We start from the raw sequence: 18,955 nt of genomic DNA on the forward strand, positions 1-18,955 counted from the left end.
CATGGGTCTCTGCCATAGGATCCAGTTGCATTGGTTGGAGGGAAAAGGGTAGAGGAAGACACAACGCAGAACTCCACAGCAGCATGAAGGATCTTTATACACAGCCCTACTGAGTTTACAAGAAATACAAATTGTATGTCCATCTGTCTGCCCTACCTTATTATGTAATGCAGGAGAAATATGCCTCATTATTGCCAGTGAAGATGACCACTATAAACTTGACAGGAGCAACAGGATCACGCTGTGTGTGGCAAGCTTACCGGTGTCTGTCTTATCTGCATGTATGATCTACTTGCAGCGATTCTGATTGTATCTGTCTTCACTGTGTGTCCTTAAGTCTGTGCATGACTTCTGGGTCCAATCAATGAGCACAAGTGACTGGGTTAGTGTGTTGAGCTCAGCTTTACCTTAATGCTTGATTGTGCTCAATCAGAGGTGTTGACAGCAGGTAGGGAACTGAAGCACAGACAGTGGCATAGGGTAGCTCCCAGAACATACAGAGATACAAACACAAAATACAATTCTCACCTGGTAAAAACAAGAGGCTTAGTAAATCACTGACTGAGGAGACTAAAGCAGAGTCAGGGTCTGACATGGTATAAAGCGAGGCCCTAAGTCACAGCCTAGAAGAGTAATTAGAAATGTAATCACTGGGTAAGGTTGGCATCAAATAAACAAGTGCAGGGTTAGACAATGGTGAATAAACAGAAATAAAATTGTGATAACAGCACTAAAGTATTACAATACATATATCTTGGGCATCACACTGATCTTACCTTTACACCATGCAATAAGGCATATGTCAGAGTGAGTAGATGTGCGTGTACAATGGCCAATCTGAAAATAGTAGGGCACAATGCCTTATATGCACCTTCCAATCACCACTAGCCATCTGCACAGACGCACTAACCGTCTACATTAGAACCTGAGACCGTATCAATATATAAAGTCCATTATATAGTGATTTTCTGTTGATTTGTATGAAACATACACAACAATTTTCTGTCTATATGTGTAATAAAATACATGGGAACAGAAGGAAGTCATACCAGCTAGGAGGAGTACCATTTGCTAAACGTTCCTTTGTCCTACACGTTTCCTAGTCTCACTTTGTTAACTAGGCATGTACATGTAATAACTGAATAGGAATGTTAATTAATCTATTTACTGATTGTCACACTTATACTCCTGTCTTGCAATAAATAACTCATAAGATGAAAAATGTGTTTTATTAATATATTGAAGAACATATTATACATATAAAAATATAATGCCTTTCAGTTTGTGAAAGTGTAGTTTGTAACAGAATAAATATCTACCAGGTCATACAATGCATGTTGCACAGTACACAAGCTATTCAGGATGTCATCAGTCCGGTTACATGGATAATCATACACAACCCTTGTGATGGCCATGCAGGATATCTGTAGATGTATTATACAGTCCATTGGATGATGCAAAGTGCATTTTCCAAAAGTAGTCCACAGAAAATAGCCGCCAGCGACAAGGTCCGGCTCACATTCAAGGTTACTAATGAAAACAGAAACAAAATCAAATTAAAACAAGTTTTTCACAGTTTTTATGATTTCATATACAATACGTGACACCTAACATAATTTGCAGTCAATTATGACACTTGATGGAAAAACAAACGTTCTATAAGTGTGATATCACCTAGCAGAGGCAACATACTAATTTCCATTTTAATAATTTGTAATTTATTGACTACATGCCTAATACCCAGTGCCAGTGGATGGTCTGTGGGCACCCTAGATGTCACACCCTTTGGGATTGTGTCCTTGCCCTCCTCCCTGTTCTGATTTTGAGTGGTTGGAGAGGCCGTTCCTCTGCTCCTATCAGAATTGGAGAGTGCCGCTGAGTTGTGACATCATAGCCCAGCACCATGCTCTCAGCCCATCACTGTGTGACATCATAGCCCAGCACCATGCTCTCAGCCCATCACTGTGTGACATAATAGCCCAGCACCATGCTCTCAGCCCATCACTGTGTGACATCATAGCCCCGCACCATGCTCTCAGCCCATCACTATGTGACATCATAGCCCAGCACCATGCTCTCAGCCCATCACTGTGTGACATCATAGCCCAGCACCATGCTCTCAGCCCATCACTGTGTGACATCATAGTCCAGCACCGTGCTCTCAGCCCATCACTGTGTGACATCATAGCCCAGCACCGGAGGAGCAGCAGTTGTCAGTTTCACAGATCAGAAAGTGCTCATCAGCAGCCAGCGCTCAGTGTGGGACATTATACTGTAATTATTAAATAAGTAACATTCAGTTTTTTCGGTGCCGCTAAACCATGTCACTTAAGCTGATCACCTAGCTTCACCTAATGGTAGTGCTGGTAACTGCTATTATTAAGACTATACTTTAATATAAAGGTGAATGACATTATAATAGCTATTTATTTTTATTCTCCAGTATGAAAAGGTGTTTTGGAGGGTACAGACATACTGTAGGACTTAAACTTACAGAGAGAGATTTTAAATCAAAGATGAAAATCAACTCATTGCTTTGGCAGAATTGTCATGAAAGACTTTCATTGTCTCACAGTAACTAATTGTTTAATCAGAAAATATTATGGGATATGCTGTTTGGAACCTAAATGGACACCCACAGGAGTATACTTCCAATGAGGTCTATACCAGGCTGCCCATGCAGACAGCAGTGATATAGGCATCCTGCAGCCACTGCATGAAAATGATGCTAATACATTTGTCACAGTAACCTCTGAGCTGCTGTATTATATCCCTGCAGAGAAATTGCAGGTTACTATCTTAGCATATAAGACAAATCTGTACTCTTAAATATTTCCCAAAAGAGGCACATCAGTACAGATATTAATTAGACTTTTCCTGATCTTATTTGGTAATATCCATCGCTTATTATAGTAGATAGCAAGGCCAGGGATACTCACATGACTGACTATGAGTCAACAAATAATCTTATAATGACACTTTAAAAATTTTAATTTTATCCAGTTTGAGCAAATGAATGTTTATATCCACTGGTAGTAGAGCTTAGTGTAAAGAAATTTATTACCTCTTATCGCTTGGGTGTTTGAAGTAAGGACAAAAAGTGTGATGAGCTTGAAACACAGGGGTGTGTAATCATGTTCCCAAATGACGGCAGGAATCAGCAGGAGTTTCCCGTAACTGGACAGCAAAAGTGCTTTCAGAAGAAAAGAAAATTCGGACTTCAAAGTCTTTGGTCTTGCCAGAAATAAAACGATGAAGATCCCTGTGAGGTAGGTTGCTTGTTCTATGGAGAAAATAAATATAAAATTGACTGATCTGTTTTGACTTGCTCCTAAGCACACAACATTCATACAATATGTTGTGTTTACAGAATTTAGGAGCCGATGCATTAACATGTCCCTTATCACTGCGCTAAGAGACATTCTGCATCACCACTTATTACAGCAATGCAGCATATATCTTAGAGCTGACAGGTATTAAATAAAGAGAGTCACCAGAAAGGAGTAATGGTAACTCACCTCCCCTGTTATCTCTGTCTTGCCTGTATCACATTAGCCTAGTGCTGAGGCAATACAGAATGACTCTAGTGCTGCATCGCTGCACGTGTGCAATCTCAAAGGACCACAAGATCTCATTGCAAGCAGACAACACCTGCAATAGGACAACTGGCAGCGGTGGGACGGGTGAGTAACCATAGCACCATCTGAAGACAACCAATGAAAAGCTCTGCTCTTTGTTGCTTAGTAAGTCATGGTGGTGGTGTTATTACCAGAAGCCAAAGGTGCCACTAAAGAAATCTGATTTCTCCTGGGTCTGTCATTTAATAAATTTTTGAGAAGCAAATTCCAAAAAAGGGGTTGTCACCACTTCCTACATTTGCCCCTTAGACGCTTACAGCTATTTCTCAAATTAATGCAAGTGGAAGATGGGAGCGGGTAACAGGACAGTTGGAGCTTATGATTTGGTGAAGGGACTTGGTTAAAAAAACAAAAACTGTGCAACCCAAAATACAGATGTAATAAGACAAATATGCCGGCACAATCACCGCGGTACAATCATGGCACATCTTTACTTGAAAATCAAAGTCTTGTTTACAAAGACAGTAAAGGAAGTCAGTGACAGTAATAGAAGCCTTTTTGTGGTAGACAGTGTTACAAAGCCATGGGAAGCCTTGCAAGAGGTATTAGATTAATTCTATGAGAATTAAATCAATGTTCATTTGATGTAACATAATGAGAGATTTGCCATATGAAAATAAGGCTGAAGGTTGGGTACATACGAGTTGTAGCACATAGTTACCATACCAAGAGCAGCTACGCCAAATAACCTGTAGAAGTCCCATTCCTTTGCATATCTAATGATATCCCCTGGGTCTGTGGTGTTGCCAGAACTTGGCAGCTGTAGCCATCCGGTGTAGGCCTCGCAGAGTAGACAGAATATGCAGAGCTTGCCGTGAATCTAGTAAAGCAAACACAGACGCTTATTACTGTGCACTGACCCTCTCCTCATTGTTCTATCATATGCTTATGATCCGAATGGTACAGACCAGTTCTCTGCTGCATTATCAATTTCTACTGCTGCAACAATATCATCTAAAGCTCCCAACATAGGGGTCGCTGATGCTGGTTTAATAACTGACCAATATGGCCACTCAAGTTCCTGTCTGGAACATAATATGCTTCTATATGTGCCTGAAAGACAACAGTGCACACAAATGAATAGCAGTCATTTCCCACGCACACAGTGGTCTCATGAGAGGATCTTGCTGGTTCTTAAGAGACATACTGCAGTATCAGGCCTAGCGTTCCCACGGGGTGCCTCGCCCTCCCTGATTTCAAAAGGGCAGAATGTGCCCTGCCCCTTTTGGCAGCGCTAAAACCGCCTGCGGGTGCCGTCCCCGCCCGTGGGCCGTAGTATCCCGCTGGTAGAGAAAACTGCGGTGTAGCAATCACCATCGGTGAAGGGAGATCTTGGGGGCAGCCTGGCATGTCCGTAAGTGCCGGACACCCCCCAAGAGTGATGAACAGGGGCGTGTCTTAAAGACATGCCCCTTTTCTCATGCCCTTACTCTAGGTCTGAGACCCTGTCTGGCGCCGGACCTAGAGTGAACACTGCAGGCCAATCAGTCAATTTCGCCATCATATCTCTGCATGATACGACCTTAATAGCACTTAATATTTAGCAAGATATTGGGTATTTAAATTCTGAATTAAAGCTGCTTTTACTAACACAATTACTATATGGTGTGTAGACCGCTGTAAAGATGTTCACAAAAAGTACCTTACAATCACTGCATGCAGGGGAAGACTACCTCTAAGACGCTAAGAGCTATATCCAATTAGCCGCAATAATGTTAAGTTTTCACCGGAGAAAAGCTCCAGTTTATTGGGCATTCTTATTACAATAGAAGCGATAACACATTCGCCCCCTATAATTTTTGCATTGAAGACCGGCGTAAAGTGTAGGTGAAAATGGGGAAATCGGCCTTTACCCCAAAAAAAGGTAAACTAAGATGGTTTAATTACACCAAATATCATTCAAATAAGTATTAAAAAATTTAATATAATTCTTTTTAAGGGTTGTTAAAACATACTAAAGCTATCAGTTTTTATATTAATAATTTGGCTGCTGTGTGACACTGTTCAGCAGCGGTCTATGCCGGTATGATTTCTGAAGGACAAACATACATTATACGCAAGTCTATTATATATGAAACATAAGGGTGAAACGCAAAATTTTACTTGACACCGTGTAGCTCTGTTAAAAAATATGAGATATGGTAAGAAGGAGGAGAAGGAAGAGAGAGAAAAAAGATCTGGACACATACAAGAATCACATTCTCACCAGAGGGAGACGGAAAACCGGTGACCAGAGCAAAGCCCATCTGCAGCACAGGTGCGACAGGGCGGGAGTCCTGTGGAACCCTATGGACTTTGTAGAAATAGAGATATCAAGGGTAAGTTCTTACCATATCTCATATTTTCTACTTCAGGGTCCATAGGGTATCCACAGGATACCTTGGGGATGTCCCAAAGCAGTATCCTTTAAGGGTGGGGACGCTCCTGTGCAGAAAGGAGAATCCGCCGCCCGAAGGAAGCATCCTGAGAGGCGAAGGTGTCAAACCTGTAATACCTCACGAAGGTATGGACAGAGGACCACGTAGCAGCCTTGCAGATCTGAACTGCCGAGGCACCACGTCGAGCTGCCCACGAAGGACCCACAGACCTAGTGGAATGAGCCTTCAGAGAAGGAGGAACCGGTAGGCCTTCATGAAGATAAGCTTCAGAAATAGCCATACGGATCCAGGCTGCCAAAGTTTGCTTTGAAGCAGGCCAACCCTTTTTACGGAAGCCATAGAGGACAAACAAAGCGTCCAACTTCCTAAACGAAGAAGTGCGGTCAACATAAGTCCTTAAGGCCCGCACAACATCCAAAGAGGCCTCACCCACGAAAAGACCCGGTGAGTTAAAGGCCGGAACAACGATTTCCTTGTTAACATAAAACTGGGAAAAAACTTTGGGAAGAAACTCGGGCCGAGTGCGGAGCACTGCCCTGTTCCCATAAAAAACCAAGAAAGGGGGTCTACAAGAAAGAGCCCCTAACTCAGAAACACGTCTGGCCGAAGCAATAGCCAGAAGGAAAACAGTCTTAGCTGTTAGCCATTTAAGATTCACTGAGCCCAGTGGTTCAAACGGCGGTCCTTGGAGAGCCCTCAGGACCACAGCCAAATCCCAAGGCGCCACAGGTGGAACAAAGGGCGGCTGAATGCGGAGAACACCTTGCATAAAGGTGCGCACATCCGGGATTGTAGCAACCCTACGGTGAAACCAGACAGATAGGGCCGAAACCTGTACCTTCAAAGAAGCAAGGCGCTTGCAGGAAGGCGAGAATCCGAGACAGACGAAACTCCAGCGGTGCATAACCTCTCGGTCGACACCACTGGAAGAACGTATGCCACACGCGATGGTATATCCTCGCGGAAGACGGTTTCTGAGCTCTCAACATGGTACGCACCACAGAGCTGGAAAACCCCCGGGACCTCAGCATGGCCGTCTCAACAGCCACGCCGTCAAAGACAGCCGAGTCAGGTCCGGGTGAAGACAAGGACCCTGAGACAGAAGGTCCGGTCGTAGCGGCAACCGCAGAGGACTGTCCACGGACAGACCCTGAAGGTCTGAGAACCAGTGCCGTCTGGGCCACGCGGGAGCTATCAACAGGAGCGTCCCTCCTTCCTGTTTGAATTTCCGGATTACCCGTGGAAGAAGGGAGACCGGAGGGAACAGGTATGCGAACCGGAACGTCCACCGGACGGACAGAGCATCCACCAGAGACGCCCCTTCGTCTCTTGTGCGAGACCCGTACACCGGCAACTTGTTGTTGTGCCGGGACGCCATGAGGTCGATCTCTGGAAGACCCTACCTGTCCACCAGCAGTTGAAAAACGTCCGGGTGCAGGGACCATTCCCCCTGATGAACGTCCTGGCGACTTAGAAAGTCCGCCTCCCAATTTAGCACTCCCGGGATGAAGACCGCTGATATGGCCGGAAGATTGCGCTCCGCCCAAACCAGAATCCGAGAGACCTCTACGAGAGCCGCCCGACTGCGAGTTCCTCCTTGCCTGTTTATGTAGGCCACGTTGGTAGCGTTGTCCGACTGGACCTGCACCGGGTGACCCTGGAGAAACTGATGTGCCTGCTGGAGAGCACTGAAGACCGCACGGAGTTCCAAGATATTTATTGGAAGCTCCGCTTCTGTCGGCGTCCACCTGCCCTGGAACAAGTGTGGACCCGAAACTGCACCCCAGCCCCGAAGACTGGCGTCCGTTGTCAACAGGACCCAATTTGGAACCTAGAACGGATGTCCCTTGTTGAGGTGGGTCGTCTGTAACCACCACGCAAGGGACAGGCGAACCTCCGGGGTGATCACAATCGTCTGGGACTTCAGAGACTGAGGCAGCCCGTTCCACTTGGACAGGATCAGGTGCTGCAGAGGTCTGGAGTGAAACTGGGCGTATTCCACCATGTCGAACACCGACACCATGGAGCCCAGTAACCTCATCGCTGAGTGTAGGGACACCCGGCGGCTGTGCAGACAACTGCGCACCCTTGACTGTAAAGCAAAGATCTTGTCATGAAGATCCTTTGCTGTCCCGAGTCCAATAAGGCTCCAAGATGCAGAATTCTCCGAGACGGGATTAGAGTGGACTTCTGCCAGGTGATTAGCCAGCCGTGCCGTTGCAGCAGTGCACTGGTCAGGTCCAAGTGGCGTAACAGGAGCTCTGGAGATCCTGCCACCAATAACAGGTAGTCCAAGTACGGCAACATGCGGACTCCCTGCAGCCGCAGAGAAGCCGCCATGACCGCCATCACCTTGGTGAAAACACGTGGTGCTGTCACCAGGCCAAAAGGTAACGCCCGAAACTGGAAGTGGTCGCTGCGGATTGCAAACCTGAGGAACTGTTGATGGCGCACAAGAATAGGGACATGCAGGTAAGCGTCCTGTATGTCCAATGACACCATGTAGTCCCCAGGTTCCAGCGCCAGAATGATGGACCGTAGGGTCTCCATCCGAAACTTCGGAACCCGCAAAGACTTGTTGAGTGCTTTGAGGTTGAGAATCGGACGATACGACCCATTGGGTTTCTGTACCAAAAATAGATTTGAATAGAAACCCTGGCCCCTCTGGGAGAATGGAACGGGCACTATAACTCCAGCCTAGTGTGCAATACCTTCCGCAGCTCCGTAGCCTTGTTCCGGTCTGATGGTAGACCCGTGGTGAAGAATCGAGCCGGGGGTCTGTGCCGGAAGGAGAGGGCGTATCCGTGGGAAACCACCTCCAGAACCCAAGTGTCTGTCGTAGTGGCCGACCAACACTGGGCGAACTGCAGCAGGCGGCCTCCCACCCTGGGATCCCCCAAAGGGAGGCCCGGACCGTCAGGCCGCAGGCTTGTCATCTGGCTTGGGAGCCGGACGTCTGGTACTCCATGCCTGCTTCCGGGGCTTGGCCGATTTCTTAGGGCCAGCCTGTCGAGGAAACGACTGTGGTTTGGGCCTGCCCTGGGCCCTAGATGACCGAAAGGACGATGGTCCAGAACCAGAAGGAGCAGCGGCCGACGGGAGACAAGCCGATTTGGCTGCCGCCAGCGTGGCCACAATCTTATCCAGATCCGGACCGAAGAGAACTTCTCCGGTAAACGGCAATGCCTCCAGACCCTTTTTGGAATCTGCGTCCGCCTTCCAGGATCGCAGCCACAAGGTGCGACAAGCAGCCACCGCTGCTGAAGAAATTCTAGACACCAGAGTACTAATGTCTAGGGCCGCCTCGTTGATATAAGTGGCCGAATCCCGGAGATTACCAATCAACTCCGCCTGTTCGGCCGGACAGTCGGAATCAAAAGAAGCCTCTAATGAATCCGCCCAGCGCTCCATCGCTCTGGCAACCCAGCAAATGGCCATAGCCGGCCATGCTGCCCCCCCCGCAAGGGAATAAGCGGACTTCAGGCAGATCTCCACCTTGCAGTCCGTAGCATCCTTAAGGGAGGACATAGATGGCATCGGCAATGTGGCACTACGGACAAGACGGGTCACGTGAGAATCCACCTGTGGAGGGGATTCCCACTTTGCAAAATAATTATCCGCGAACGGATAAGCCACCGCCAGGCGTCTCTGCGGCTGGTATCTTTTGCCAGGCTGTTTCCACGCCTCCTCTAAATGGTCCACCAACTGACCCGAAAGAGGAAAGACTGTGGCATCGCCCTTCACATCTTTGAAAAAGGCATACTTAGATTTAGCCGCTGGGGGAACTTCGTCCTCAATCACCAAGGCTGTGCGGACCGCCCGAATAAGTCCAGGAATATATACTTTGGACTTAGCATCAGCGTCCTTAGTATGGAGAGGTTCCTGATCGTAAGGATCCAGAATCTCCCCATCATCAGACGTCCCCTCGTCATCCTCATAAGGAGCCGACAGAGACGCCACCGGCCGTTTATACGGCCGCATCACAGACTCCCCTTGCAACACATCCGACAAGTGCTGTACAGAACTCGTCAGGGAGTTAACCCACGCTGGCTCCTGAGAAACCAGGAGCGGGGAAATAGGGAGACTGTGGGGTACCACCAATTGTCGTGGGAAACCCTGCATAGGTGACGACACCACTGACTGCTGGGATAAACCCATCGGTGTAAACGCGGGCTGCGGAGCTAACTGGCCCACTAAGGCTGTAAGCGCCTGAGCGAAACAAGCCATGGGCGGCTCCTGTACCGGTGCTGTAACCGTAAGAGGCCGCGCCATGGAAAACACTGCCGGCAAAGGCCCTCCGCGCTACCCTCCCCCTCCGCTAACGGTACTTTACACGTAGTACACTGTAGCCGGATGGGAAAATCACTTTCGGACATGATGGCACCACGTATGTGACCTCTCTCACCAATTATATCTTAAATAGGCGAGAGACCACCCTGCAGCACCGCACCGCAAGGGCTTAGCAGAAAGAACAGGGACAGTAATAAAGCTGACAGTTTAGAGAAAAGTTACAGGCAGCAGCGCTAGCACAGTCACATACAATGCAAAGAAAATCAATTCCTGCACTAACAGCGCTGATCACTCAACTACGCAGACACAGGGCCTGGTAGGACACAGCGCTGCATACACAGACCTGACCACAGCGGAGGAGAGGTATGCGGGGGGACCCAGACCACGATGCTTCCTTCCAGGCTTCCAGCAGCGTTCACCATGCGTTCTGGAGAAGATGGCCGCCGAGGAGCAGAGAGGAGGCTGGCCTGGGGGAGGAGCGCTGCCACAGGACCAGTCGGCAGCGTGCAGAGAGGGCTGTGTGCAGCGGGGGAGGCGCCGGCTGTGAGACAGGGAAGGCGCGCTCCCCTGACATGCATTTAACCCCTGGGACGCTGCAGCGCTACCGCTCTGCTGCGGTCCGCTGTCCCAGGGGGTAGTGGAAAGCGCAGGTTGGTCGCCTGGCTCCACGCTGCAGCCAGTCCCCAGGGAGCCCCCTGCCTGGGGACTTAGGACCATGTGACCAGCGGGGACCCACCGCGGGACCCCGCTGCTTACCTTTGTCCCCCTTGGATCCGGCCATGGTCCGGAACATCTGGGGTCACCGCTAGCTGTGACCCCAGATGCTCACCAGCATCCCCGGATCGGTACCGGCGTTCTGGTACCGGCGGGGGTGTAGGGAAGACAGCATGGACGTCAGGACTGACTGTCCATGCTGTACATCCAGATGTGCAGCCACAGCTGCACTGAAGAAAGCTTCAGGGGCTCTTCTAGCCCCCACTCTAACAGGTGCACCCGACTCCGGCCGGGCACCAAACTAAACTGAGGTGCCTTGGCTCGGGGGCGGGGTTTAGAAGGGGGAACCTAGTGCATCCTGGGAGGCTGAAAAGCTTAACTCTATGGTGCCCAGCGACTGACGTCACACCTATACCCCAAGGTATCCTGTGGATACCCTATGGACCCTGAAGTAGAAAGTGTGTCAGAATGACCCCCTCCTCCTCCATCACAAACAGCAGAAGAAACATCCAATTACCAAATTATTATTTTGAGTTGTAACAATACTGGTATGTGTGCGATGTATAAAGCTGTACACACACATTCTGTCCTGCTAGGCCCAAGTGGCACTTTACAGGGAAACTCCTATTTCACAATACAGAGTTCAAGGCAAGTGACCAGAAGGGCCACAGTTTCTGGAAGATGACCACACACAGGGTAAAGCTGGGGACACACTATACAATGTATAGTACAATATATCATTCTGACGTGGATCGTAACAATGTATTGTACACATCATATAGTGTGTACTCCCGATCCGTCATTCACAGCATCATCCCATTTTTCTTTTCTGTACAGCAGATGGGACAATGTAATGAACATGGTGGAGCTGTTACATGCATCATATAATGATATATATCACGCCGTCATACACCGGATCATGCAGTGTGTATGGCACGTGCAATGTATCCTTAGATCACATCACTGGGTCGCATAGCTGTATGGTGTGTACCCAGCTAACAGTGCTGGTTATGAAGCAACATTGTGATATTAAGTCAACTCCTGAGCAATGCTTGGGCTATCACAGCGTTTGTAGCCAGCATAAGAGTTTATTGCAAAATCTGATTCATATATTTTTCTTTTTGTGATCTTGAATAGTGAGCGACCTCAAATCTTTTACATTTTGCAGAAGGAAAGTATATTACCAAGATTGCATATTTGCACAAATAACTGGGCAATCCCACTGGGTGCTAACTATTCTCATTTGTGTGTTCAAGAAATACTAGATTTTATTACATGTGGGTGGAGATTGATTTTCATTCTATAAAACAGAGAAATATTTATTAACAAACAATTACTTACATTGATTGTTGTATTAAACAGAATGTGTCTGTACGCTTGTATTTTGCATAGAATTGCATTGATCAGAATAATGACAGGATCATACTCTATGTACTTGTCCACAGGTTTTTGGCAGGATTTCTGAAATATAGAGAACAACAATATTAATGTTTCTAAAATATATTACTAGCCAAAATGCAATAATGTATCAAATAAACTAAAACAAATACACACAACCTCTACATCAGTTTTTCAACTCTTCCTTCAAAAATTTTAAGTCTCGCTGTTAACGACGAGGGTTCAAACGGGAGGGAACTTACTAAAAAGTCCTCATTATTACTGGTATTGCCCCAGTAGGGGGCGGGCTTCATGACATCATTACGCTGGAGCACATTTAGGCAGAACACTGCAGACATTTTACAAGCCAAGAGATAAGGGATGGAGTATTAAAAGTACCCTATCGCCACCATCTTGGCACACACAGAGACATGGGTACCTTTGTTTAAAATTGGGGAGTTTCACCTTCAAATGATGTGACCCTGTGGCTAGTTATTCTCTAGTGATCATGTCTGATCACCAGGGAACGTCCCTGCATTACAGAAATCATTAAGATGTCCATGGACATATCCTGGCATCAGAGGCACCCTTATATGAAAGAGTCCGCTCTTGGAGGGGTGGTATCTCATGCACAGATCCTCCCCATCCTGGCATCAATAAACATAGGGGTCCCCTCATTTGATGCTGTCTATATTTCACAATGGTGTGCCCTGTTGATCTACAATTCTATTCCTACACATTTATGCATTTTACTTAAACATGTAGAAAGTGCATTTCCATTTTCAAGTGCAAATTTTATTATAAAAACATATGTGTATAAATGTGGCTGTTTGCGGTTTGGAAAGGTGGAGTAATGCCAAAACAACAGAACCACAAAGTATTTCTGTACAAAAGAGCATTCTTGGCCGTTTTGGGTATTGTTTGCGGTGTTTATTGAGAGATAACAAACTAATACTGTTTTCTCAAAATTGAAAGTGTTCTTAAAAAAACGAGATATAATTTGTGTGGGTGCTCAGAAATATTTACTGATATTGGTGTTGTACAAGACAAAAAGGAGAGACAGTGGAAAACTGCGCATAGAAGACTGCAAAAGGCAGGTAATGTCAAGGAGGAGGTCACTGCCTCCCGAAATAACAAGTCAACCAAACACAAAATCGACAAACCCAACTTCTGCGCTCTTCAAAAAAAAATGACAAATGGCAATAATATAGAAATTGTCCCAATACTCCACCAGGATGCGAAATCAACAATGGACTACGATATAGTTCATCACGGTGAGTGGTCGAGTTCCTCTTGCGTGGATATGTGGAAAAGGAGACAACAAAAACAAAAAATGGTAGATAAGGGTTCTGCCTGGGGTATACAAAGGCTGTCTGTTTGTCCTATCATTTACACCTTGATAAGGACTGAGTGTCGAAACGCGTTGGTGGAAGGGCCCAGGGCAACCTTTGGACTTTGGCATCAGTGACCTGCGGCAGAGTAGTCCGGACTGCACATCCACTTCAGACTTAAAAGGGAAATAGAGGAGAATAGGACTACTAACAACATAAAGAAACCTTTATGAGTATACAGATTATATCCACAGTGTGAGTTGGGGTACGCCCATTTTTCCATTTCTACATCTCCTACTTCACGAGGGTGAGCATGTTAATTGGACAACTTGTACACTGGTGAAAAGCATCCTCTGGTTAAAAGAAACCTTTATAGGAGGAGACCGTAACACATTAACGTGAGTACAGTACGATCACTTCATATATAAATTTGGATGAAAGGTGATTGAATCCTTTTTTTAGAATAATAAGGACACAGCTGAAACTTATTACACTATTTCTACAATTTTTTGTTTTAGTTGTCTCCATTTCCACATATCCACACACGAGGAACTCGTCCACTCACCGTGATGAACTATATCCTAGTCCATTGTTGATTTCGCATCTTGGTGCGCAGAAGTTGGGTTTGTCGTTTTTTGTGTTTGGTTGATATTGGTGTTGGTCAGCTCAAAAAGTGCCAAAATAGGTTCAATAATGACAGGGTATAAGAATATGACGCAAATGGAAAGTCATGTTACTAGGTAAGTGACCGTATTTAGAATGCAAATATTTTGCTAACCGAAAGCTAATGCATTTTAAGGAGTACATATCACACAACTCCCCAGTTTTGCCTCCGCTGAGATCAGACTAAAATAGATATTCTCTCTGCATAAGCACAACTCAGTATAGGACACAACTCTGATTATACACCAAGAGCGCCGTAACTAGAGTGGTGCGACATGGGCCATGGCACAGGACAGGGAGTGCTGTTTGGTGGTGCCTGTCAAGTTTTTGTTTATAATCATTCTCACTTGTAGCTTCCTCTTATTTTGCTCTGGCATCTCCTGGCCACCCCATCTCCTCCCTGGCCAATTCTACCTCCATCTTGCTACCTCCCAAAGCATCCTCAGTCACATCCTCCTTTATTTAACACATTAAAAATGCTGTTATACCCGGGATTCAAACTCATCACATCTGCAAAATTATTGTGTATAATCACTGCAGCCATTAAATTCACATTTTATTTGGCAGTGACACCTGGACAACATAAGTACAAAGGGATCGGTACCCCTTCAACATCATATGGGACAAATCAGATTTATCATGCCCCTTTTCCGTTAGGCCACACCCCTTTTTCAGACGCATGTCTTATGCCCCTATCTGAAAAATGGGAGGGGGCGCCAATGCTCTTTTTGGCCCAGGGGATTAAAAAGTCTAGTTACGGCTCTGCACACCAACGACACTCCCAAAAGACAGTTCACTTCTATGCATATTCCCTATTCCCACCCAGAAACACCCATTTTAAATCTTTCACTTAGAAATGCATCGGTGGAGGAGGGCAGCTGCTCACCATTACAGAGTATAGCCGACATCAGGTTCTGAAGTAGAGGAACTTTCTGTCCAGGATTGAAAGACAGCTGGTTCTATCCAGAAATAATCAATCTACACACCTATCATCAAGTCTGCAAATTTGTCACTCAACCTTCCTACTTAGTAAGAGAAGCCCCTCTCCGGGAACCTGATATAAAAGAGAGCATGATGGCAGAGGTGCTTTAAGAGAGGAGGGGGCCGATGTGCAGGCTCCGATTGGGCCCCCTCCTCTCCCGCGGTGCAGTAGACTCTGGCATTTTGCACGTGACACGTTCCTGGGACATCTCTACTGTGCAATTCACAGAGGAAATGGCAGCGGTTTCCTAGTGATTTCAGCAGCGCTGCAGCCAGTGCCGGGCCGATGGAGAGGTAAGTATATTTAATTGGGTGCAGGGTGTGCTGTGTGTGGGTGCCCCTGGACTCAAGGGCCCATGTGCACCGCACGCCTTGTACATATTATAAATACGCCCCTGCATGATAGACACATTCAGCATTCCAGATATTTTATGTACAGTATTCAAGTCACTAATGAACAGTCTTTGCTATGTAATAACTACATAATTGTGACCCACTGATAACGGTTCTGAATAAAAAAGATAATAATAAAAAATACATTTCCTTTATATCAGTATTAACTTGTTCTAAAACTGCAAAATATGTGGCCGCCATAGCATGCTGGGGTATACGGCCATAATGTCGACAAGAACAGCATGTTTACAGTTATACAGCTGACAACGTTAAAATGCTTTAATTAGCACTTGAATGGGAGTCGACCTCAGGATGCCGGGATTATGCTGCCGACTAGAACATTATCTACATTGTTCTTGTTGACATAACGTACCCAACATCATGCTAGAGACTGTAGCTGAAAGCAATCTGAGATGCATGATACCTACTTCAGTATTCAGGAAAGACAGGTTGAGACAGTTATCCTTTGTCTAAATAAACTCCATTTATTTGTGGATTGCTTACTGCACCTCATTATTACAAGTGGCATAATACACTCTTTCACTACTCACACAGATAGTGATCTTCAACACGCCATGTCTGTAATCTCTGTAAAGTTCTTTGGATTCCTCATTGCATTCAATGCACCTGTAGACTGGTTTCTTATTTACTTCCATTTTTTCCTCACAGGATTCCCTATACAGTAAGAGAAATGTCAATAATCAGCGACCTCCAATGATTTATTATATTTATAAGAAAAAATAATATACATTTGCAGGATGAACAAGCATAAAGTATGTCTCTTCCAAATGTAGTGGCTCTGCAGCTGTTTTCAAGGACAGAAAAATAGGGATAAAACATTAAAACTTAGGTCACTCCATGGAAATTCAAAATAGTTGGTTGCTATGATTTTTTTTTTTTTATGAATCTGAAAACTTGTCAATGAAAAACAAATAGAACTGTAGGATAGTAGATTACTTCTGTTTGTGTAGGCTTCACACTGTAGCTATTCCAATCTTCAAATCTGTACCAACTTCAATCAGCCTGACACCCCCCAAAAGATGCACTGACATGGGGGATCACTACGGATATCCCCGAATAGCCCTGCTGAAAGTATTTTGAAATGCTCTCAATTGCTGCTATTTATTGTCTTTACACAAGTTTTAATGAATATCATTAAGAAGGTTTTTTTGGGACAAAAATAAGTAATCTCAGCAAATTTGGGGTACATGAAAATAGGTGCAAGCATGGTCAAAAATCGCTAAAGTGAGGATTTAAAAAATGCACCGTCAGCAAACACCTGTAATCAAAAAAACACCTGGGGAATACGTGGGGAACCCCTGGAGACTATTTCACTAGTTTTTAAGTTTCTCCTCCAACTTTGAACTTTTTCATCCCCAAAACTAAAGTACTTTTTTGAGGGGATCAAAATTATTTTTGAATCTTTTTTTGACGCAGTTTACCTTTGGGGGACTGTCACAAGGCTGCAGGTGTGTTCCCGAAACTTTGCATCCCAAACACCCAATTCCGCACTTTTTTTCCGCCTCCATTCAGAGGCGACTCTTTTCCGCTGGTTACAGGGCACAGACTTTTCACACCGGAGAAAAGTCTTTGCAATTGAATATGGCGGAAAGTTTGCGTCAGGCAAAATGACGTCATCGGCGAAAACTTTTCGCCCAGAACGGTATTTTGCAATACGGCCCTTGTGTTGTAGCTGTGGCATTTTTCACTTCATCATCCGGTGAGAACTTCTTTCCACACAGTTATTTTTTTCAGGATTGGAAATGCCCAGAAATCACAGGACGCTACGTCCGGGCTTTATGGAGCGTTTCCAGTGCTGTCCAATTAATTTCAGTCAGTGCAGCCAATGCAACAGCAGCAACATGTGGACGGGCATTGTCCTGGAGCAAAAACCACTGTTTCCTCAGCAAATGTGGTCTTTTCTTCCTTATGGCTTCACGCAAATGGGTTTTCAGGACGTGCCATAGTAGTTACCATTAATTGTTTGTCCACAGGGAACCCAGTGCTATAAGATCATACCGTGCACATCAAGGAACAGCAGAAGCATGACTTTACACGCCAAAAGAATTGGCCGGAGGCGAATTCTCATATTTCCCTTCACTGGACTGTTTGGATTCCAGATCATAATGAAAAATCCATGATTCATCACACATCACAATCAATGTCAGGAAATCGTCAGGTATCGTCTCCGACAATCAAACGGTGTTCTTGCAACTCGTCGTCACATCTGCTCTTCTGTGAGATTTCTGGGTATCCACCTGGCACACATACGATGCATTTTCAATTCCCGTTCGAATGTTCACGTAAAGCTAACCTTCAGTCATTTTGCAGCTTTGGCAATGTTGACATCTGTAACAGCGGTGGATGGTCTCCCAGAACGTGCTTTGTCAGTCACTCGCGTATTACCGTCTTTGAAGTGCTTCCACCACCTAAATACTGCAGCACGGCTAATTGTTTCTCCACTGTATGCTTGCCGTGACATTTCATGAGTTTCATTTCCACTTTTTCCAAGTTTAACACAAAATTCAATCACACATCTGACGTAATCTCACAGACACATCTTCCTCATCTGCCATGCCAAAACGTACGAAGATCTTCCACTCGCTGTAACCAAACAAAGAAGACTAAGCCGGTCCAACCGCATGTTCAGACAAATCGATGTATGAGCTTCATAATAACCAGGATACCATTGTTACGTCTACCTATGGGACAGAAACACACAGGCAGGCTCATTACATTTAAATCAGCCCACGTACTTGTACTCCTTAAAGTTCTTGATTTTTGGTGATAATAGCACTTCTGATGCTCTCAGACAGCTCTCTTGTCTTCATCATTGTGACAAAGTAATGGGGAATAAAAAGCCATCATTCATTGGTTAATTCAAGTCATGTGAGCATTGACAATTTATCACACTTGAGTCTAATCTAGCTATTTTTTTTCAAACTGAATTGCTGAAGATGGTGAGAGTTGTGTGATGGCAATCTTTTAAATTTTTATAGTTTTTCTTCATATGACATTTTCAAATTATTATTGTTTTTTTCCTTAGAGGATTTGTGCCAAACATGAGTGTCTATTGACCAAATCTGTTTCACTACAATCCTTTTTTTTCAGGAGATTTTATACATTATGTACTTAAAATTCAAGGGTGTCAACAATTTGAACAGAACTGTATATGAAGGTAGATGGGGGC

The 18,955-nt window shown here is 45.4% G+C and overlaps 1 protein-coding gene across 2 annotated transcripts; it reads right to left on the reverse strand.

The window, feature by feature from the left end:
- Positions 1 to 1,338: 1,338 nt before the first annotated feature.
- Positions 1,339 to 17,476, reverse strand: ARV1 (ARV1 fatty acid homeostasis modulator). 2 transcript variants are annotated; one of them, XM_088474509.1, is made up of 6 exons: positions 17,208 to 17,229; positions 16,317 to 16,440; positions 12,362 to 12,481; positions 4,305 to 4,458; positions 3,065 to 3,283; positions 1,339 to 1,530 (listed from the first exon to the last, which is right to left on the reverse strand). In XM_088474509.1, the coding sequence occupies exons 2-6, from the start codon at positions 16,419 to 16,421 to the stop codon at positions 1,436 to 1,438; spliced, it is 693 nt and encodes a 230-aa protein (XP_088330635.1). In that variant the 5' UTR covers positions 16,422 to 16,440; positions 17,208 to 17,229; the 3' UTR covers positions 1,339 to 1,435. The 2 variants fall into 2 exon arrangements, with proteins under 2 accessions (XP_088330635.1, XP_088330636.1); XM_088474510.1 differs by lacking the exon at positions 1,339 to 1,530 and having other exon boundaries at positions 3,137 to 3,283; positions 4,300 to 4,458; positions 17,208 to 17,476.
- Between the last annotated feature and the right edge of the window lie 1,479 nt (positions 17,477 to 18,955).

This window comes from Taudactylus pleione, unplaced genomic scaffold (assembly GCF_031769625.1).
Source record: "Taudactylus pleione unplaced genomic scaffold, aTauple2 ptg000154l, whole genome shotgun sequence".
Lineage (NCBI taxonomy): Eukaryota > Metazoa > Chordata > Amphibia > Anura > Myobatrachidae > Taudactylus > Taudactylus pleione.